The sequence below is a fragment of the Acyrthosiphon pisum genome, chromosome A1 (genome assembly GCF_005508785.2).
Source record: "Acyrthosiphon pisum isolate AL4f chromosome A1, pea_aphid_22Mar2018_4r6ur, whole genome shotgun sequence".
In the NCBI taxonomy this organism is placed as follows: Eukaryota; Metazoa; Arthropoda; class Insecta; order Hemiptera; family Aphididae; genus Acyrthosiphon; species Acyrthosiphon pisum.
The window spans coordinates 51,697,381-51,720,668 of NC_042494.1; the positions used below are offsets into that span (position 1 = coordinate 51,697,381).

General features: G+C 29.9%; 3 protein-coding genes and 1 long non-coding RNA gene across 5 annotated transcripts; 3 read left to right on the forward strand and 1 right to left on the reverse strand.

Moving 5' to 3' along the window:
- Positions 1 to 2,243: 2,243 nt before the first annotated feature.
- On the forward strand, positions 2,244 to 7,608 carry Arl4a (ADP-ribosylation factor-like 4A). 2 transcript variants are annotated; one of them, XM_008184862.3, is made up of 4 exons: positions 2,244 to 2,402; positions 2,481 to 2,878; positions 4,509 to 4,812; positions 4,900 to 7,608. In XM_008184862.3, exons 3-4 carry the CDS (start codon positions 4,535 to 4,537, stop codon positions 5,225 to 5,227), a joined length of 606 nt encoding a protein of 201 aa, XP_008183084.1. In that variant the 5' UTR covers positions 2,244 to 2,402; positions 2,481 to 2,878; positions 4,509 to 4,534; the 3' UTR covers positions 5,228 to 7,608.
- Positions 7,609 to 9,518: 1,910 nt separating this feature from the next.
- On the forward strand, positions 9,519 to 11,047 carry LOC103309441 (tigger transposable element-derived protein 4-like). Its single transcript, XM_008184868.1, has 3 exons — positions 9,519 to 9,593; positions 9,674 to 10,478; positions 11,004 to 11,047. The coding sequence occupies exons 1-3, from the start codon at positions 9,519 to 9,521 to the stop codon at positions 11,045 to 11,047; spliced, it is 924 nt and encodes a 307-aa protein (XP_008183090.1).
- Positions 11,048 to 11,833: 786 nt separating this feature from the next.
- Positions 11,834 to 15,070, reverse strand: LOC100160531 (RNA-binding protein squid). The gene is made up of 3 exons (XM_001946710.4): positions 14,786 to 15,070; positions 14,351 to 14,638; positions 11,834 to 13,738 (listed from the first exon to the last, which is right to left on the reverse strand). The coding sequence occupies exons 2-3, from the start codon at positions 14,630 to 14,632 to the stop codon at positions 13,148 to 13,150; spliced, it is 873 nt and encodes a 290-aa protein (XP_001946745.1). The 5' UTR covers positions 14,633 to 14,638; positions 14,786 to 15,070; the 3' UTR covers positions 11,834 to 13,147.
- Positions 15,071 to 17,520: 2,450 nt separating this feature from the next.
- Positions 17,521 to 21,460, forward strand: LOC100569044. The gene is made up of 3 exons (XR_119277.4): positions 17,521 to 17,727; positions 18,222 to 18,666; positions 20,503 to 21,460. It is a non-coding gene; the product is annotated as an uncharacterized LOC100569044 (long non-coding RNA).
- Positions 21,461 to 23,288: the final 1,828 nt, after the last annotated feature.

Here is a 23,288-nt window from a genome sequence, read left to right on the forward strand (position 1 = left end):
ACAATGCAAAAATACATTCATGATTCATCGCTACGCTCAGAATCTAAGATAATAATATTAACAATTTAAGGCCCGAAGAGGCCTCAAGTTCTGAAATTCTATAGGTCAACGAATAATAAGAATTATTCCACACTCAATTATATACAGTCATACAGAACACCTCAAAATATGCACCACTAAGAACTTCGTCAAAGTCCAGCATCAAAATTCAAAATAAATAACGATCACAATACATCAAGACTATCAAAACGCTATGTCTTCTTTTTCAATTTCCCTATTACTAGATCAAAAAAATGCGTTTATAAAATTTTGAATATTATATAAATTATTTTACTGTATATAATATTATACCTACCTAGTGTTATATTAAAAAAAAAAACTTTTCAATTATTATTTTTTAGTAGTGACCACTTGACACTTAGTTACAAAACATACACACCGACACCGTATGTTTGACTGTTTGAGCGCCGTTTGGGGAAGGAGGGCTAATTTCACTGTTTGTACGTTTTGAGGGAGTTTAATCCCCTCAAACCTCCACAATTTTTTCTTATGAGTTATGAACTATGGCTATAGTTATAAGTGAAAACTAAATAATTAACAATTTTGTTGGGAAGATTTGCGATGCTGTTGAGTGGGTGGGGTGGGACCAACTTCATAACGTCACAAAAGCCACCTGTAACTTTATTACTGCATTTATTATTTAGAAATCATGTTTATACAGAACCTATATTTTAGTCAGACACGGTTACACGGACAAACAAGCACGGATTAAGAGTGTCTATTGACTACTAACGATCATAGACATTATGATTTATGATAAATATCAGAAATTATCACAAAGTCGGTAGTACAATTAGTGTGCAATGGCCAATGACCAACTACTCAGTGACTAACGCAGTAACAGTAGTAACATATAGACAAAATATTACCAAACAACTAACGAGAAACGATTATTTAAAATTTAAAAACGAGGCCAGTCGGGCTGTAGTATTTTAGTCAGTAGTCAGTGATCTCAGACGTCTGACGTCTCAGTAGTTGTAGTCAGTACTTAGTTGGTATTCTTGACTCTTGTGTATGGTTGTAGTCAAATCTAGAGAGCCTATATAGGCTATATTATAGGCTCTCTAGTCAGATCGATTGCCATTCATTGACAATCATGACATAGGTCTTATATTATAATTTTATTTAATATTTTGTCAACATGACAATATTTGAATATTGCCTTTAACACTTATCACTTATCAGTTATCACTAATCGGTAAATCGAAATATTTAAACATATGTTTATTGTTTATTTTATAGAATAAAAATCACGGTTTAAGTCACGGATATAGATACTATATCTAGTATCTATAGCCGTGGTCACGATTTAAGATATACAGGTTACTCAACGAAACTTATATTTTGGTGCGCTTAAAACTAACGATCTTGTCATAGCAAGAATAACAGTTAGCGCTTTTGCATTATAGTGATTTCTCTTGGTACTAAAAAATATATTAACAGTGCTCAAATTTGTTGTGGGGGGGGGGGGGGGGGGGTGCGCAGGGGGACGGAGCTCCTCTACTATTTTTATTTTTTTTTTGCGTACCCCAACTATTTTTTTTTTACTTGGACGGGGGGACCAAACGGGACGGCGAAGTCCCCCACGAGTCTGCGTTGAATAATTTTACACTTGGAACGCAGTTTATGAATTGTTGGATTGAGCTCCTCTACTTAATAATTCCCAATTCGAGCACTGTATATCAATATAGATATACAATATTATGTATTGGAATTTGGAGCGCTAATAGTTATTCTCACATAGTTGATCAGCTGTTAGAAATCAACATTTAAGCGCACCACTTTTGTTGTGTATGTACATAGGGTCGTTGAGTAACTTGTTTATCTTAAATCGTGGCTGTGGTTTAAGTATATCTACAACCGTGATAAAAATCAACCGGTTATCACCATACACTATCACCTAATTTAATTGTTGAGAATATAATATTATTGAATAATTTATTCTGTTATAATTTGTGACGCACCAAATTAATAAAGATGTAGTTTCTATCAATTGAATTCCAATGTTTTCTTTTATTTTTATGTATAAAAACTAAAATCATTAATAATAATATGTTCATACAAAATTGTCATGGTGGCACTGGCATACAATATCTTTTCGCCCGTTACAGAAATCTTTGATAAGAAAATTATGGAAATCAGCTGGTAAACAAATAACAGGTATATACATAAAAAAAAAAGTAAAAAAAAATAGGTACAACATATTTTCGAGATGCCTTCGGGACGTGAATGTTGATGACGAGGATGTGAGGCGTGTGCGTGTGAATGCGTCGTTTGTGCGTCTGTTGTCGTGCTCCGCCGTCGGTCGATAGAATCATAGTTATAAGGCAGAGTTAACAACCGTAATTACTAATTAACATTAATAACAATAGTAATAATAATAATAATAACAATAACGATTAAACAACATACGTATGTAGTAGGTATGACGTCGGTTTCTTAATAATACCGATCAATCCGATAACCGATTTTAAAAAGGGGTTTGCCGCATCGAATTTGTTTTGTCCGTCCGTCGCGTGGGCATCTCGATCACCGGATATCGCAGCGCACGGGAAACGGACCAGTTTTTGCGTGAGCGAGAAGAACGGACACGCCAGTCTCCACTCGCCGCCGCGTCCAGTTTTGTGGCTGTCGCTGTCCGACCGTTTGCCGCCTACGCTCGACGACTACGACGACGACCACGGCAGTCGTACGACATCACCACTGTCATCGCCGTCCGAATGGTGGCCAGCCGTCGTCCAAATGCAGTTGACGTCCAATCCGGCGGCTGCCGCCAACTATGCGATCCCGTGACGGGCAATTTAACATTTTGATTCAGGTAAAATTAAATCGACTTATCCGCCGACGTCACCGTGCACTGAGTAAACATTTGTCGTTTACTCGTCTTGTCCGATCCTATTTTGGGCTGTTATCCACTGACCACTGAGCTAACTTGCAAAGCATAGATACTTCTAAATCCTTACAACGTCACCAACCAGTTTTCCGTAAGACATTCTCAAAAACAATCTTAAATAACATCTACTATACATCCATCTATTCTATTACACGTTCCGATTCACCTTTTGAAATTAAATTATTTAGGTGTAGATAAATGTTCTATAAGGTTAACAGAAAAAATATGTCCAACAAAATTTTCATTATTTAAAATTTAAACTGAACTGCAACAAGTGTTGTAATATTTTTAAATATTATTGTTAATTTTCTATATAATAAAAGTAGGTATGCCATTGTTACTTACAGACGCGGATCCAGAGCGGGGTGATATAGCACCCCCTTGGCATGTTGCTTCCTGGAAAACAAATACTCATACAACATGTATATTGTATTTTTCAGTAGGCTGGTGACATTTCTTAACAAAATTAGTACCAAAAAAAAAAATACATAGGTAGTTTTTCCCTAACATTGAAAGGCTAGAAACGCTGCCCTAAACAATATATTGATAAATAAATTCACTTTAGCTACCTAGAATTACTTTTGAATTATTTTTTTTTTTTGAAACACGTAGGTATTTCACCAAGTTAAGAACAAAGGTGAAAAAAATGATTTGTGGGAATCATCATTTTGGAAGTATTATATCCTGGAATCCTCCCACAGTTTGCGATTTAACATTTATATGCATGCGCACAAGCACAACACTGTACATTACGTACCTATGTAGTTAAGCAATTCAGTTATGGTGAAGTCAGAATATGGCGGTCAGACTTAGTTATACCTAATTTAAATTTATAGTATTTTCAAATACACCTAGCTAACGTGAACCACTTGCTTGCTGTGCAGGTCACTCGGACAATTAAAATCAAAAACATTGGGATCCCTCGGTTTGTTACGTAAAACCCCCTTGGGTGGGCCTCTGAAAACAAAATTATAAAACACATATACACCTGGCATTGTCACTCACTCCCTATGCTCGTTTGGACAACTTAAATCAAAAACATTCCTCGACTTATTATATGTAAAACCATCTTGAGGCTTGAATGACTTCAAATAACTAAATTCAACCTGCAAATTCTAATTTCAGTATGGTATTCAGAATGCTTAACTATACCTATATGGTAAATCAAACATTTTAAATAAATAACGCTCAACAATCATATTTTCATGTTCTTCAATTTTTTGTATAACTTAAAAACGGTTCATGCGGTGACACAAATTTTTGGTATCCAAACGTTGCGTTTTACTGTATATTTTTTAGTCGGTGATTTTTTTGAAAATTTTGATTTTACCTAATTCAAACTTTGAATGAGTAGTTCCTCAATTATTAAAATTATTTTATTTAGTTATCTAGATAGTGGTCTGTTTGAAATAGTTTAATAGGTAATATAAATATTAGAATTTGATTACCTAGTTGTATGTATCAGGTATTTTTATTTAGGTAGGTATTAAAAAAATATATTTAAATTGATTAAATCACCTATTTTAAAGTGTATACTAAATGTATTTTTTTTCAGGGTGTTATGCGTTTGAGCATAAAACAATGGGGGCCAACATGGGTAAAAGTTCAGCGTCTTTGCTGGATGCACTCCCTACACCACAAAGTCATTTGCATGTAGTCATGTTGGGCCTAGACAGTGCTGGTAAGACTACAGCTCTCTACAGACTTAAATTCAACCAGTACCTGAATACAGTTCCTACAATTGGATTTAACTGTGAAAAAGTAAAAGGAACTGTCGGTAGAGCCCGAGGTCAAACATTCCTTGTGTGGGACGTTGGTGGACAAGAAAAACTTCGACCATTATGGAAAAGTTATACTAGGTAAATATTAATTTTAATCTGATTTCTTTGATTTGCAGTTGATTAGTTGAACTACTTCTTTATTTACCTTCAACAAATTATTTTCAGGTGTACTGATGGTATATTATTCGTTGTGGACAGTGTAGATGTAGAAAGGATGGAAGAAGCAAAAATGGAACTAGCCCGCACAGCGAGAGCTCCAGAAAACACAGGCGTACCTATTTTAGTATTAGCAAATAAACAAGATTTGCCAGCAGCACGAGACTCAGCAGAATTAGAAAGACTTTTAGGTCTAAATGAACTTAATCATTTGTGGCATATTCAAGCTGCTTGTGCTATAACTGGGGATGGTCTTCAAGAAGGTTTGGATGCGCTTTATGATATGATATTAAAACGCAGAAAATTAGCTAAACAAGTGAAAAAAAAAACTCGATAAATTAGTTATATATCAGTATAACTAATATTGTATATAAAAGTACTGCGCTATTGGGATAATGAATACATAAATATATTCTGTTTGCACCGTAATATGAAATTTCCATGACACGTGTTTAACAATAGACAACCCATAATGCAATTTGGCTTTAATATTGACAATATTATGTGCTAATATTTATACAGAGTTCATTTATTTAACTGTATGTTTTATATTTAAATGACATAATGAATATACTTTATGGACGTTTTATTTAAAAATATTGTAGCTTACTAGTTATAATAATCTAATATTGTGTTATTTCATTGATTCCCAGTAACTACTTACATTTGTAGAACAGTGTTTAGTATGTAACATTTATTTGTGTGTTTAACTGTGTTAATGTAATTTTAAAAGACCATTCAAAATCATGTTTTGATTTTTGACAATATTCCCACCGATTGTAAGTATGATTTTTATACTATAAAAATGGTAGCTTTTGGTAGCCTTATCGAATATGGCAGCTAAAAATCTGGATGTTCGAAATTTATTATTTTAACTTAAATGTTATTTGATTTACTTTAAAGAGCAACTAGTTTGTTATTAAATGTATTTGTTGTCACTCCATGGTGCTTTATTATTTTTGAAATTATATTGTATTATTATTTTTTTTAGTGCAATATTTCACTTGTTTAACATTACTGCTGCACTAAAAAAATGTATTTAATGAAAGGTTCAACCGTTTATGTTTTTGACTATACCCTTTTTCAGTTTAATTGTTAAATATTTATAACAATATATATATATATATATATCAGTTGCAAATATGGAATTGAGTTTCCATAGCTCTGATAACTTACATGATGAATTATTATTTAGCTTAATAATTCTGATAAATTGGTGTTCTGCCCAGTTTTGTGTATACATTTATTTTATTTATAAACATAAGAACAGTTTTTCACTATTATTCAACGCTAGGCAAATTATTATCGTTTTTTTTTTTTTCAATGGGTCTTCTACACCCTATCAGGTTACCATGATATGATTATCTTTATTATATTTTCTTTTATCCCATACTCTTAGGTTAGGAAAAACTGTTCTAATGTTTGTTATACCCAACTTAACTGTACAAATATAATATACAAATACTTCATATAAAGTATGTATTTAATAAGAAAATAATTATATATTATTGTATAGTTTGAGTGAGTTGGGTAGTTCATAAATATTTTAGTCTCCAATTAACCTATACTTTATTTCAAATGAGTATGGACCAGTCGGCAGACGAAAACTGGTCAAAACTCGTGGTGGTCCCGACAGTTTCAGCCGCAATTGTTCATCTTGTGGTAAGGGCATGTTGCTCGCCGCTTTTGACAACGATGCGGTGCAATTTCATTTGAAATAGAGTATTATATCATCATTTTTTTTCTGAATACGGGCAAGTTCAATAATCCACCAAACTTTGAATCTTTCTGAATATGTATTTGTATATTTCATTCTATATTTATCATTGTTTTAGCATAAGTTTTAATGTAACCTTTTTTTTTTAATGCTTTGTTATTATATTTTTTACACTCATTTACAATTATTTTTAGCATACTACTTAAAAATAGTTCAATTATTTTCATTCATATTTGTATTATCTAATGAATAAGAAGAATTATCACATTTTTTATGCTCTAATGTTTTCCTTGTTGACCTATTCTGTTGTAATGACTATATTTTCAATCCTTTTATAGTTTTTGTTTATGTGTAAATTTGTTTGTATAACTTAATAACGAGACTGTTTATGTGTTTTGTTATATCGATTAACTCTTTATGTTTACATAAATTAAATGATCAAGTGTATAAATCTAATAATTGTCATTAATTAGCAATTATTGTAAGTATTTATCATTAAGATTAAGAAACAATCATTTTTAAGGTTTTTTTATTTATATATATTATGTTATAAATGTTAGGAAATTGTTTAGCAGAAATTAATGTCTTGGCCTAAAATATAAATTGAATGAAATTCGCGAATCGGTCATATTATATATTATTAAATGTGAATTTATTATTTTTTTTTACACCTTCAAAAACTAATTTTAGTTTTGTTTAAAGTTAATAATAGTATTGTAATACATATTATTTCATTTGTCTATTAAAATTTGATTTAATGTTTTTTCTAAATTTATTGTTTCTCGTCAAAAATGATAAATCATGAAATAGAATAAAAATCCAACAAGTGGTCCTTATGGCATTCTTCAAACTGCAGATTGGTGTTCCTGGAACTGATGCGATTTTTTTCTGGATATATAGAAACCAGAAAGCCTGGTAAATATAATATGAGACACAATTTCATATTAGCTTGCAGTGTCTGCATGGTGAGATTTTTATGTAATAAAATTATCTTAATTTCATTCACGACTATTCATTTGGCTTTATATCTCTTGAAAATAGCTGTATACAAAATCATAGCTCGCTTCACACATTTTTGTCATTCTTAAAATATACTATTCTTATTTATTGTCTATAACTTAGTTTAATATAAATATATATAAAATTACACAAATTATATAAATATTGCTTAAATAGGTTTACTTAGCAAATTATTTTAACAATGAGAGTGAAACATGTTTTTTTAAAGCTCTGAAGTTAATATGAATATATTATTACCTTTGAGTATAGTTGGTAGGTACTTAGATACAATTTAATTAAAAGCTTAAATAATTAGATGAGTGGGCATAATTTATTATTATTTCACTAAAACATATTACAGTAAACCTATCTATATAATAAAATTGAAATGCTGTCCGTAAGTAACTGCATCACTTAAGAATAGCTGGTCTGATTTGGTTCATTTTTTTTTTTTTTTTAATCTCTTGGAATCCAAATGAGGTTTTTAGGGAAAGAAATATTGGAAAATTTTAAGTCCTTTTTTTCCATGGGATTTTTGTATTTATTTCTTGTTTATAATTTGTTACCATTGGTTACATATTAAAATATAGAAATTAGTAAAACTTTGTATTTTTCTATACAAATGGTTGCTACTGGTTACGTCTAATATAGATTTATTGTTATTATCAGGGATGGAAAACGTTTTTAATTTTTTCGTTTTCGTTTTTGTTTATTGATTTAATAAATATCGTTTTTAAAAACGTTATTTTTCATATTGTTTTTGAATAACGTTTTTAAAAACTTTATTTTTCTATTGTTTCCAAATAACGTTTTTGATAATAATTTTTTTTTTTTATATTATATTCTTATAACTTGTAACTTTCAAGTTATAATAGTAATGCACAATATAGAAATGCACTTAAAAGTTAAAAATTTAAATTAACTATTCTTAATATATAAAATTTAAATCAAAATTATAATTTATATAAAAATTAGAAAATTCAAAATTAGTTTCAAATTAAAATGTTTTTTGAAGTTCAAGATTAAAAAGTAAAGACAAGTTAAATTTTTTTCAAATTTTTTTTTTCGTGGTATAAATAATTTAACAATGTGTAATACTATAATTTATTTTCGTCTTCGATTTCGTTATTAAATTTTTTGTTATCGTTTTTTAGTTGTTTTTTGTTTTTTCCGTTTAATAACGTCTTCCATCCCTGGTTATGATTGGATACAATTTTAATTTTGATATTTGGCTACTACATTTTTTACCAGAGTTGGTTTATTTAAAGTTAATACTCAAAAAATACTGGACCCTATTCAGTAAAAGTTGTATCAATAGATTTCTGGAGAAATTCTGGTGTTCATAGTTCATTTTTACAATCCCTATACGGCTATACCAAGATAGCTCACAAAAAAAGAATAATATATTTTTGTTAATTTATTAGGTTGCCATTGTTTACATACCCATTATATTACGATTCAAATTAGTAGAAATATATATGAATTACTTATAATACATTTTTTTAACTTTTACCTAGTATCAACAACTTAACATATGTACAGTAGAAATCACTATAACGAGCATCGCTTAGAACGAGATACTGCTTACAACAAGCAAAACGTTAGGTCCCGGCACGAGCGCATATGATTGTATGTTAAAATATACGTTTACAACGAGTACCTATGATTATTACGAGTTATCGACTATAACGAGTAAAATAAAGCTAACTTGACTAACGACCTTCCGGTTACTACGAACAAGTACCTGCAAGATACGAACTATTTTCGTATTTAGGTCGATTAATCATTGACATATTATCTTTAGTTGTGTAGATATGGATTACTTGTTAATAATAAACATTATTCTTACAAATTCTGGTGTTTTAAAGTTAATAAAATTACAAATAGCGTCAGTTTTGTGTAGCGTTCCACCATGTCGCGTCGTCAGTTTACGTTGGACGAAAAAATCGGTATAATCGGGCGTTTAGAAAATGGTGAGAAAAACAGAGTAATTACAAAAGAATTCGACACCTGTTCGTCGACAATTTGCCTTTTTTTCAAATTAACTTCTGATAAAACTCTTTCAAGGGGGAAAAATGCTCGGGTGGAAAATTATCCAAAGACAGAATAACAGTTTTAGTGGCAGCCAACATGACCGGAACTGATAAAAGAAAACTCCTTGTTATTGGAAAATCGAAAAGTCCTAGGTGTTTTAAAGGAGTTTCATCACTTCCCGTATTTTATGAAAATAACACCAAAGCTTGGATGACCTCAGCAATTTTTGAAAAGACTCTTAATTATTTGGATGATGAATTACGCCGTAAGAAAAAAAAAATTCTACTGTTGGTGGACAACTGTCCAGCACACCCATCAGTGCAGCATTTGAAATTTATTAAACTCGTATTTTTGCCCACCAACACTACTGCTGTACTTCAACCGATGGACCAGTGCGTTATAAGGAACATTAAAGCTCATTACCGGAATCAGTTGGTACTGAAAATGATTGAGGATATTGAAAATCAAATAGAATCAAAAGTAACTGTTTTGGATGCCATAATAATGCTGGATAAAGCTTGGCGTAATGTAACATCGACGGGGATTGCTAATTGTTTTCGGCATGCAGGTTTTTGTGACGTTACGGCCGATACTACACAGCTACAAGCAGACAGTGGATTGATTAATATCATCGACGAGGACTACTTACAGATTGATGACTACCTAATAACGTCAGAAATTCAAACAGATGAAGATATAGTCGACAATGCCATAGCCAGCCAACAAGTTGAGCTAGATAATGATACTGATATTGATGAGTTTGAAACTGTGCCGTCAATATCCGAAGCTCGTGCTGCATTGAGGACACTAGAAAGATTTTATTACACAAAATATGAAGGTACAGATGCTGAAAGAAAAGCGTTGTCTTTATTAGAAACATCGATCAACTCTAACACGAATCAAAATTCGATCAAAGATTATTTTAAGAAATTAAATAAAAATTAAGTCAATTCAAGTGTTTTATAATTATGTATGTATTAAATCTCCAATTATAATAAATGTATAAATAATGTATGTACGTGCATGTATGTTAATCTCAAATAAAAATTTTTTATCTAAAATAAAAAGTCGGTTTTATTTTTGTATTTCCGCTTTTAATCGGTTTCAACAAATGTTCGTTCTAACCGCAAATAACGAGTTACCGGTCATAACGAGAAAACTAGTTGGCCCTTGAAACTTGTTATAACCGATTTCTACTGTACCTAATTTATTGGGCATACCCGTATTTCTTTTTTCCAGACATATATACCTTTTTTTCTAGACTCAAGGGCTGTATAGCTAATTGTCTTCATATTGACTATTTAGTTTTGATAGATATCAAAATTAAGGTTACATTTATTCGGGTTAAATGTAATGTTATTAGATTTAGCTGGCCACATGTCAGAAGTTGACAATAATATTTTATAAGAATAATTTAATTTTACCTTTAAAATGTGAGAATGAATAAAATGTTCATAAATAAGTTGTAGTATCTTTTAAAAATTCAGAGATATTAGCTTAAGTGGTTATAATTTCAGCAAATTATATTATAAGTGTACATAATATATTTATACTACTACTAATCTTCTTCTTCAAATGCTAACTATCCACGGTAACTCAGTAACATTCAAATAAATTACATTTATATTCACATGCATGTCAGAATATATTAATTAAACATATTATGATTGCTAGTTATTTTTTATCAGCCAATAATTAGAATTTAGAACAAAGTACATTTTCAGAGTTTATACAAACTCAATCAATCAACAGTCTTGCATATATTATGTAACTTATTACCTATGTACCTCATTACCTCAATATCTGATAATATTCCTACTTTCAAAACGGAAATTATTTCTACATACAGGAACATAATATCCAATTGAATGTTGAAACAAAAAAAAACCATCTCAGGGTTAATTTTTCTCTGAAGGTATTCAATCTTTGAAAGGTTTCATAACATAAATCCATTAGGTACAATAAAGTAAATATAACCTACATTAGCTATAATTAATTTGATAAAAAAAAATCAAAATTTTAAAAATTAAATTGAGGAACATAGTATGTATAATGTATAATACTGAGGTACATTTAATTGTATCACAATAATAATTATTACCTATTTTATATAAAATATATGTACATCGTTTCTTTTAAATAGTTATACTAGTAAATTATTTGATTTGATTTCTACTAACTATTAACAAACAATTATCAATACATTTTTTGTATTTAATTAACCAATTTCACAAGATTATAAATTAAAAACAATAGACAATTCAATTGTTTTTCACTTATAGTTGAAAAATGAAATACTGTTGTACAAATAAAATAACGTACAATATAGGCAATAATCATGTAGTGTTCACATTTTGATACTTAAAAATTATAAGCTAGATATATAAGTCATCAATAATAGTTGCTTTATTGATATTTAATGAAACAATGAAATTAACTCAATAATGTTTCAATTATCAAAAAAAAAAAAAAACGAATAACCTTAAGTAAAAATAGGTTTAAAAAAATAAAAAAATAATTTACAATACATTATTTACAAACGGAAAAAGTTTGACAAATAATTGTAACATGACCAAGAAAAAAAAACAAAAAAAACATCATTATATTATTATTTTTGTTTAGGATTTTTTATATTTTTATTATTTATGAAAAAGCACACAAAAATTAATTAAACGTGAATATTATAAGAAAAGAATTGAAATCAAACTTAATTCTAATACAACCTAATGAACAGACATATATTCAGAAGACCAGATTAAATTATTATATAAAACCCTTGTAATTTTTTTAACTGATATTTTTTATAGAAACAAGTCTTGAAAACATAATACTTAAGATGTGGTAACACACGAGAAAAACTCCAATTTTTAGAATATATATATTATTTCTGTATATATAAATATATATACAAAAAAAAAAAAAAAAAAAAACAAAAAAAAAATTGACTATTAAAATATAATTTATGTTTGTTAAGCAATTAGCACTCAACACAAACATGGAAATAGTAAGTCTATGACCATATAATTTTAGATCTACTATAGTAGATTAATATTCACAAAGCCAGAATAAATTAAGTAGAAGCCAGAAATATAATGACTTTATACAAAATTATTCAACAACAAAATACAAATATTCAACATATTAAGGAAACTCAAAAGTTACAAATGTCAAGGATGCCATTTAGGTAAAGGTTTAAATTGAAGTTACTTTTATAGTCACTAACTTCAAAGTACCTCATAGTAGGTTACTAAAATGATATACAAAAAAATTATAAATATTTATTTACATCATTATTAGACCTTAATATTTGACCTGTTCAATTAGGCTTATAATTTTGTTATAAATTATAACAAACTATTGTATAATATAACATATAATTTTGTGTTATGTTTTTATGGTAGTATTTTATATCATACAGAAATGCGGTGAAAATTGAATAATAATAATAACACAGTCTTAATGTGTCCACCAGGATTATTCGTCAAACGTTATACTTGCGTCTTAAATTCAGTAAGGCGCATGTCGAGGATATGTTGTTTCTCGATATTTGCCACCTCCATAGGCTTGTGCTGGGTAACCACCACCACCGCCGCCGCCACCACCGCCTCCTCCTCCGTAGCCAATTGCAGAGTAGTCATATCCACCATATGCACCATATGCATCATAAGCATTAGCAGCATAACCATAATCTGCAGCAGTACCATAGGGTGCAGCAGCTGCTGGTGCCATATAACCGGCATATGCTGGTCTCAAGCCAAAAGTAGCAGGTGCTCCTCCTCTAGTAGCCCCTACTGGACCACCAGTCCTGGTTCCAGGAGCGGTCATTGTTTCAGGATTGAACTTGACTTTTTTTACATCTACTTCTTTACCATTAATAACTTGTTTGGGATTTTTCAAAACTTGATTAACGACTTCGGAATCCTCAAACGTTATGAAACAAAAACCTTTCTTTTGGTTTTTCATTTTATCAAAAGGTTGTTGATACTCGGATATTTGACCAAATTGAACAAAATAATTCCGTACATCTTGTTCAGTCATTTCAGTAGTTAAGCCTCCAACAAAAATTTTACAACGCAGTGGATTAACTTTCTTTGTTACCTGTAATAATAACATAAAATAAAATAAATTAAAATTATTAAATCAATATTTATTTATTGACAATTATAAAATATTATGTTAAATATAAAAAGCTATGTATAGAAAATAATGTTTTATTTTTCATTTTGAAGTTATAAAATATATAAAATAAGCAAGTAAAACAATTGTAATGTACGAGTAATACATTTATTATGACTTAATATAGATATTTCCAGATTTTAAATAAATATTAATCCAATTGAATTATCTAATAATATATATTATATACTCAGTTCTACAAGAGAAGGAACTTATTTGCGCATACAACTGATGTTGTTAACAGTACAGAGGTCAAATTTAGCCCATTTTTCAAGGCCCAGTGGCGTACATTTGATGATCATTACCAAACAGGCTCAAGTGATAGGAGATACGCAGCAACAGACAAAAAAAAAACGAGTTCCTTCTTTCGTAGAATAGAGTTTAGTACCTAATTTTTAACATGTATAATGAGATACATCTAAGGAAAATGAGTATCTATGAGTTTAGGTCAAGCAAATTACTGTTTTTATTTATTCAATGACACATTGTGTAATATTAACAGACAACATCTTCGGATGAATAAACACAACTCACCCTCTTTGGATCAACTTTTTTATTTGCAATAAAGTGATCACCAGCGGCCAACAAATCGTCCACGGTCTTGGCGTTGACGAACTGCACAAATGCAAACCCTCGCGACTGTCCGGAAAACGGATCGGTCTTGATGTTGATGTTTTCGATCTCGCCATACTGCGTGAAGTACTCGCGCAATTCTTTCTCGCTGATGGTCCTACCTAGGCCGCCGACGAATAGTTTCTTGTCGTCATCCCGGCCGGGCCCATTGGACCGGCCGTTGGCGTTCGGTTGCTGCGTCATGTCCTCCTGTAACAATTCGGATATGAAGATCGGCCCGCAAACGACGCTCGCGGGTGCATCCTTAGCTATACAGTGGCGATGGCTGACCGGCGCCGGCCGTCTGTTTGCCACCACCGGATGATACGTCGTTCAAGAAATGAATAATATGCTCACCAGTTTGCTAAGATGTCGGCTGTGGCCGCGCTCCGCGTGTGAAAGTGTGTACGACCGCTGTCGTAGCTGCTACCGTTGACCGGGAACAGAAACGTAAAACGTAACTAGAGTATTTGCGGACGTGCGTAAGTGTATGTGTTGTGTTCAAAGTTTTTTCTCGTAACGGGGAAATATTGTAACGATTTTGTTATTATTTACACACCAAGCGCACACACATCGACACTAAAAGATGCGAAAGGCAAACGCCATTTATCTCTCACTCTAACCGGGTTTGTTGTCTGTTGGTTGCCAACGGGAGAAAAAGAGAGCAAGTAAATAAAACAAAATGGAGGGAATGAGCGCAGTGCCGCCAACTGGTCGGACTGTCTATGCCACGTTTGGCGGCAAACCCGGTGTCACCTTAAAAAAATAAATAAATAAATAAAGATTGAGTAGGCGATTTTTTTTTCTCACTACTATTATTTGTATAATTTATACGTTTATACAATTATATCAATATAATATCATATAATATAATATATATTATAATAACAGACGATTGTATTCACTGTATCTACACCATTCAACTGATGGAATGTGTGATGACGGATGGATTAATTCAAAAACTATATACCTATATGGTAATTATTATACTATGCACTGTTCTTATACTGCAGTATATAAGTATATTACAGATAATATATGACATAGCTAAACATATTTTTTTTTAATATAATGCATTTATTGAATTCCATAGGCACTTGCAGATTTGAATAAACCCACGTGCATTTGTTGAAATCTTTATTTTATTTTTTAATCTGAATGATCATAAATTAATATAAGTGGAAATTCCAATTGAGTTATGTTTTGTTTGAATGTTTGATTATATTGATATCAAACAAATTGTAACTGGCCCACTTAACACTTTAAATTTAAACGATCAATTAGAAAATAATAAATATACGAGGGACGGAATGGCACAGCGGACTAAGGCGTCGGATGCGACGCGCACCGACGTCGGTTTGAACCCGGTCACGGGCGGCATTTTTCTTCGGGCGAGTCATGGTGTCTGGAGAAAGATGCCGCCAAAAAACATGTTTTAACCAACCATTCCAACAGACCCCCACCCACTATAAAACAACAAAACCGCTATAATGGCCATAGTTGCCGGGCTTAAGTTCAATGAAAAAAAAAATAAATAAATAAATATACGTGAATATTATGAATAATTATGCATTATTTATATTTTATTGCTTTATATTATATTACAGTGCGTACGGCGTAGAGCTGCCAATAATATTAAACAGGTACATAATATTATAATCCATAATATTGAAGTATGCTTTTAAGGGGGCTGGAGCGTAATTAATTCTAAGGAGTAAAAACTAGGCATTTTATATTTCTGTTTATCTAGGTCTTGTGTATGTGTTGTAAATAGATGAACATTAGTGTGTGTAATTCGTAGTACTGATCACGTTGTATAGGGACATCATAAAACGTCTGTTATTTTACTAACGAGCATGCATATGTCACCATTTATTGCTTTATAAAATGACAAACATTTTTTTTCAAAAAATACTACCTCTGACTTCAATCACTACGCTCAGTAGGATGTTCCGATTTTAATTTTGAAAACAGATTTGAATTCTCCTCTAAATTTACTATGCTTTAACTGTCGTACATTTTTCATATTCTATATCAATGTATTTATATTTGAATTATGAATATGTTCTATTTTAACTCTTTTTGTATTTTTTTATTTTTGGTTAAATTTCTAAGTAAAAAAAAATGAAAATCAGAAAAATGAAATTGTCAAAGCATAGATAATTTAATGAAAAATTCAAATTTGCTTTCAAAATTAATATCGGAACATTATATTGGGCGTAGTGATTGAAGTCGTGAGCTATGTTTTCGACTGAAAATAAATCACACTCCAGCCCCCTTAAATGCAGCAGGTGGGTCGTCCGGTCATGCTACTATAGAATCGAATATTTCTGATTTCACAAATAACCTTCAATCGGCCGACTATACGAGTTAGTAAATGGTTCCCTTTCCCAATTATCGGATTGGTTCCCGGGTTGACTACAGGGTAACATACCTACGAATTGGTCCCTAGATTCTCTAAGGGTAACACATGAATTGGTTCCGATGATGAGCTTTCGTAATGATAATATACAACCATGTTAAATTCATTTTTTTAATAATTATGATATTCAACCAACAACGATTTCCTTCTCATTTTCTGACACACAGACATAGGACTGTCTAGAATAGCTATCTGCTATAGGTATGATTAAAAGTGTTACCAGTCTATACACTACATGTATACATTATATACGCTGACGTTGTATAAGTATTTGGCAATGCTAATAGAGAGAAACAACTTTATTTAAAGCGAACTGCCCGTCAGTCGGGTTGTCTATGTTAATATATTATGACACAGTGTAAACATTCAGACATACCGGAACATATCAAATTTACTCTTAGAAATTCACGTTTATGCCGTTGACTTACAAATTAGAGTGAGTCGACCTATTATGAAACTTGATGCTAATAACATTATCTGTGTTTTTTTGGAATTTTTTTACGATAGTTAAATTTTCAAGTAAGTTATGAGCATTTTTAATTTACATTTATTATACATGCATAACTCACTTAAAAACTGAATAATCGTAAGAAAATTCCAACAAAACACAGATATTACTGTATTATTGTATTAAAGTATTATACTGCATTACTGAATTAGCAAAGTACTTCCATTAAACGGCAAAATATGTAATTCTTAGAATTGTTTTATCATTTTGTGATGTCGGGGAGCCATATTATTAGCTATCATCTTATTATCTTTTCTTCGAATACAACAATTAATATCGTCTACCATACCAAAGATATAAAGTGTACGATTTTATTTTCTGTTAAACTGCTGCCGACTGTAGACGTCATAAATGCATCAATTAATTTACGTGAGTACAACATAACATTATTATGATTAAATATTTAATCATAATATACGTATTATATTATAATATAATATGACATCAACCAGAATTTCTGTATTGTTTCTCGTAATGTAAAATAAAAGGTTAATCGTAATAGCTGTTGTAAAATAATGGCCCTAGTGTGAAAAAGTTTGGACCTGTATAATACAAAATTAAATTATATATTATTTTTATTGTACTGTAATATCAAGTATGTACCATCACCGTCCACTAGTAATTATTATAATATACCAGACACGGATCCAGGGAAGATAAACCATCAATAATTATTAGGTCCTTTATGTTCAATTTCAAATTAATTACATATCATGCATAAATTGCGTTTATAATTTTTTCCATAGATTTTTTTTCGCACTAAAAATGTTTAAAACAATTAATATTTACATGAAGTATAATTAATATTTAATAGTAAATATTTTTTGGTATATTTTTGTTTTACTATACATCCTTTTTTACAGGTATTTTAACGCATGTAGCAAAGCATGCTGAAAAACGATGGTAGAGTCAGTACTTGGCGCTCGAACTTAGTTTTGAAGTTATAGCTGTTTGGAGATCAAGACCCACCCATTGTGGTTTTACATACCTAACAAGTCAGAGGATGTCTTCGATTTTAATTATCCTAGCAAGCGCAACGAGCCGCGAGTGACCACGCTAGTAGTATAGTGCACAAAACATGTTTTTAATAATTTTGTTTTAACTCAGAAACCTTTTTTTTTATTTTTTCCATGTGGTATCGACGACGTTGCGGGAACTTCTTGTTAATTTACTTTGGCAACGCCGCCATCGTTTATTAATTTAATTAATTAATATCATACAAATAATTACAGGACTCTCAGGAAGCTGCAGGCGACTACTTTTCATTTATGGAGACTACTTTCCATTCAACTCCGAAACCTACCCAAGGTAGGTATAATTACATAACAACTAATAAGTCAATGGATGTTATTGATTTTAGTGTCCATGTAATGATAACATACAATATTATCATTAACATTATTATTATGGATTATGTTTATATATATATTATAACTTAAAAGTACCTATCTTGTAAGTTTATATATACTATACACACAGTCCCATGGCTTGTGATTTTTAATAATATATTAATTAATTATTAATTATGACACGAATATTAATTGTCTTTAATATAACGTATTGTTCAATGTTGTAAAATATAATAAGGACGCATACATAATATAACAGTTCCGCGAGAGAGTGCACTCTCATCATTGTTCATCATTGATCATGATCACGCCCGGTGTATACGCAATTTCAATTAGCTATATAACTTCAAAACTAAATCCGAGTGCCAAATTCTGACTTCACTATCGTTTTCCGTATATTTAAGGCTTAACACCTTAACTATATACGTTAAAATAAAAAAATTTCCAAAAATGTGTGTCTGGTAAAGTAAAAAAGATAAAATGATATATTAAGAAACATATTGAACACACAATTTGCATTCTATGCACGAATGCCCCTAAATTGCCTATCTGATTGGCCGTCAAAAATATTATCGTTAATTTGAATTTTTAGAAAATATTGAATATTATTATTTATTAATTTATTAATTTAGTACCTAATATAGTTCGAACTTCAAAAGTTGCTTGTTACACGCATAAAATATAAATATTGCGAAATTTAAATGAATCAACACCTACGCGCGTATACTGAAAATGTATTAGTAGCTTGCTATATAAAGTTAAATTATTTTACAATACTAAAACATAACTATAATTTTTAAACAAAAACAAATTGTATCTATTGGTAAATACCTACAACTAGTAATTTTCATAAATTATTCAATAAAATAAAAAACTCAATCATTTTCGGAATGCTATAATGGAAATGTTATAGAAAATATAGCTTAGTAGTGTATGTTCTCTGGGGAATGTGAAATGATTCTCAAACATAAATACCATTTGAACCAGTTTACAATGTTTAAATTTGTTCCTATAATTTAAGAAATCGCTGTCCAACCTATACGCATAATTATTAAAAGGTATTTTAAATTATTTCATAAAAAACTACCAGGGAATATGTTTGGTTTTTCCACATAAATATGATATTTTTCATAGCACCTTCCAGCGAAGAAAAATAAAGAGAAATAGCGTAAAAATATCATTGCCACCACAAAAGCAACCCGTTGGAAAAAGTGTGGTTGAACGTTTTACTATGTTACAACGAATATTTTGAATATAAAAAACAAATTGTCAATTAACTTAATAGTGAAGACAATATTTATATTAAATAAAGTATAAAAATGAAAAGGTAATAATTAAAGGTACATAAACTGGAATAGTATTTCCAATTATTATAAATTATTTCAGATTAAGAAGTAAGAAGACCCAATTTAATTGAAATATTATTTAAAAATAAATTGTCTTTAACTATAAGAAATATATTTTTTAATACATTCGTATAGAGCATATTTTTTTAGATTTTTAAAACATTTTTACTTTTACTTTTTACAGTATTTTTTGTGATTTTGTAGAGTATAAAAACCCAGCTCTAGTAATGACAACTTGCAAATTATTTTACTGAGTTATTCTACTATATCTTCTGTGTCTTGCAACACTAGTGTGTTTACAATTAGTTTAAATTTCGCGCCATTATAATATTATGTTTGGTACATCGTATAATATACTATATTCTCTATGTTTAATGTTTATGTTGATTTTGATATTTAGATATTATAAATTGATCACTGTTCTTACTTCTTTGTCTTCAATGTTGCAGACTTGCGGTTCACTCTGAAAATATTCATTAACATCGCCACGCTATTGTCACGATTTAAGAAGAGAAGTAGGTATGTATTTTAAGTTGTAATGCTGCTCTTATTATCCCCCATCCCTCCTCCCTCTAAAAAAAAATGAATCCTGGAAATTATTTGAATACAAAAATCTTGTAATAACTTTAAATAATATACATAAAGATAAGGTACAAAACGATTTATATGCATATTTACAGTGTACAAAAATATTGATAAAAGTATACAGAAAATTAAAGACTGAATATAGTTTGGAATTAAGGACAAACATTTTGTAATCGTGCTTATTTGGACTGTGCAACTTATCTACCAGAATATAACAACTATAATGGTAGGTAATATCATAGAACATAATGGTAATATTATATGTCTGGCATAGCGATAACGCGCCCAGTACTCACAGTCACAAGTCACAAGTCACAAGTCACAAGTCATTGAAATCGTAGTCACGTGACCCATGATTTTATCAAAACACGATCAGACGACTCTTTAATATTTGAATATAATAATTCGCCACAATCGAAATGATCAATCGTATACCAGATATTTTGCAATACACCATTGCATCACCTCTAGATTGTAAAAATAAAAACAAATTGCTATTTGAATTCAAAATAGGTATTAAAATGTAGAATGAATTGAAGAGCGACATTTACATCAAACGTATTATTACACTTATCTTTAACTTTTATGAAAATTAAAACCTCATTAAACAAAATATTAGCTAATAGCCATAATGGTTACATATCGCTATAATTTTAAATCGTAGTGTAACAAATATATATAAACCCACGTAAATGGTCTGACATTCCACAACATAGATATTAAAAATATTCTGTTAATAAAAACGATAAGAAACATTTATCTGGTTCATTGCAAAATGCAAACAAATGTTAAAATAGACATAATTAAACAATTAATTAATACTCAGCGCACGCGTTTATAGCGTTTATATAATTTTAAATATAATATTAAATTTTTTTTATTTTATTTTTATTTATAATACAACTTATACTATATTTTTTTGTAACGCACTATTACATTTATAATATATTTCGTAACTGTATTTTACAAATTACAATAGGTACCAATAATTACCAATAATTATATAGGTACCTACCTATTAGAATCGTAGGAGGCTGCGATACGATTCCAAAAAATTGACAAATCGTGTAGATTTTTATAACCATTTACACAAACTCAATTCCGCATGGTTTTAACTGCAACATTTCTAAAACGAAAAACATGTAGATACACCAGCTACGTATAGGTACCTATAAACAAATACCAATATTTTTGTATGGAGTAGTGCAATAAACCATTCTAGGATCATACAAAAAAAAACTCGGAAAATACATTATCTACACTTCACACATATTATATACTTGGAGTTATCGTATTTAATAATTAATATTATGACTTATAAGTTATGACTGAGTAAGAGTATGATAAGAGTTATATTTTGGAATTGTCGTAATTACCGATGCAAACAATTTCATAAGCTTTAAGTTGATACCAAAACATCACGTGTTTTTTTGTACGATGGTTGCTATCGTTATCAAATGTCAAAAGTTGATAAATTAATTTTTTTAGATGACGTATGAGAATATAAGATAATTGCAAATTACGTCATAAAATATAGGTATATACTATATAACTAAAAATATTATTTATAGTTGTCTACAGTTTTCTATTATACTACAATAAAATTATTATCAAACCAAATAAATCTTCACAAGTCCTAACATTTACAGGTGAACCGCGATTAGTACCTAAGTGTTATACTAATATTATATATATTGACCCAATGATACCATTAATAGACATTAAGTTCTATTTAAAAAATAATCATCAGTTTATGCATAAAATTAATTAGTTTTGACATTTATACATAGCTAGCTTTTATCAATTTATAATTATGAGAATAAAAAAATATTAAATGGCAAATTGGTAACGCGTAGTTTGAATTTTAAAATCACGTGTAATCGGGTAACCGGGTGGACGGCGGTTGCGGATTCGTGTTTGTATTTTCTATATAAAAATGGTGATTAAATCTACACCTTGTCACCTTTTCAAGCAAATCTGTAAAACCGTCTTCTACCGTATTAAAATAAAACTACCCGTCTAAATAGTATTCTACATACCTATACAGCTATATAACTATATAAGGCTATAACAATTGGTCTGTTGATGGATCCTAACCACCAGTTACTGAATTTTTTTTATGTTTTTTGTAATGTATGCTTCACATAATTACATTGTATGCTTGCAAGTGTAACGCAGTTTTTTTAACGTTTTGTTTTATATTTAATATTTTTTTGTATAAAAAAAATATACATAGTTATAACTTATAACTTATAGATATCTAACAATAGAAGATAGGTAGGTTATTATTAATTAGTGTTAAGGAATTTCAGTCCATATAAGAATTATAAAATAAACATCATTTTTAATCCTAAGCAACCAAACTAAACTATCTATAACTTAATGATCTGAAGTATTATAAGCCTTTGAAGTAGGTAGTAGGTACACAATATGTCAATATGTGTACAAAAATATTACTACATCAAAATCCTATATACTTAATAATCATCATTTTTTTTTATACTTAATTAATATATAATTATTATATGTATTAATGTTAATTATTTTTGGTTTTCACTTTTAACTATTATCAGTTATATGCTTATTTAATATATATAATATATAAGATGTAACTATCTCAGATTTTTGATCATATTATACTTTTTATTGT

What these genes read in the sequence shown, in the direction of transcription:
- Arl4a (XM_008184862.3), top strand. Translation starts at nt 4,535, where the DNA reads ATGGGGGCCAACATGGGTAAAAGTTCAGCGTCTTTGCTGGATGCACTC. An exon ending in TTATGGAAAAGTTATACTAG is followed by an intron (nt 4,813 to 4,899) that starts GTAAATATTAAT and finishes AATTATTTTCAG; the next exon opens with GTGTACTGATGGTATATTAT.
- LOC103309441 (XM_008184868.1), top strand. Translation starts at nt 9,519, where the DNA reads ATGTCGCGTCGTCAGTTTACGTTGGACGAAAAAATCGGTATAATCGGG. An exon ending in AAAATGGTGAGAAAAACAGA is followed by an intron (nt 9,594 to 9,673) that starts GTAATTACAAAA and finishes AACTCTTTCAAG; the next exon opens with GGGGAAAAATGCTCGGGTGG. An exon ending in TTATTACACAAAATATGAAG is followed by an intron (nt 10,479 to 11,003) that starts GTACAGATGCTG and finishes TAATGTTATTAG; the next exon opens with ATTTAGCTGGCCACATGTCA.
- LOC100160531 (XM_001946710.4), bottom strand. Translation starts at nt 14,632, where the DNA reads ATGACGCAGCAACCGAACGCCAACGGCCGGTCCAATGGGCCCGGCCGG. An exon ending in AAAAAGTTGATCCAAAGAGG is followed by an intron (nt 13,739 to 14,350) that starts GTGAGTTGTGTT and finishes TTATTATTACAG; the next exon opens with GTAACAAAGAAAGTTAATCC.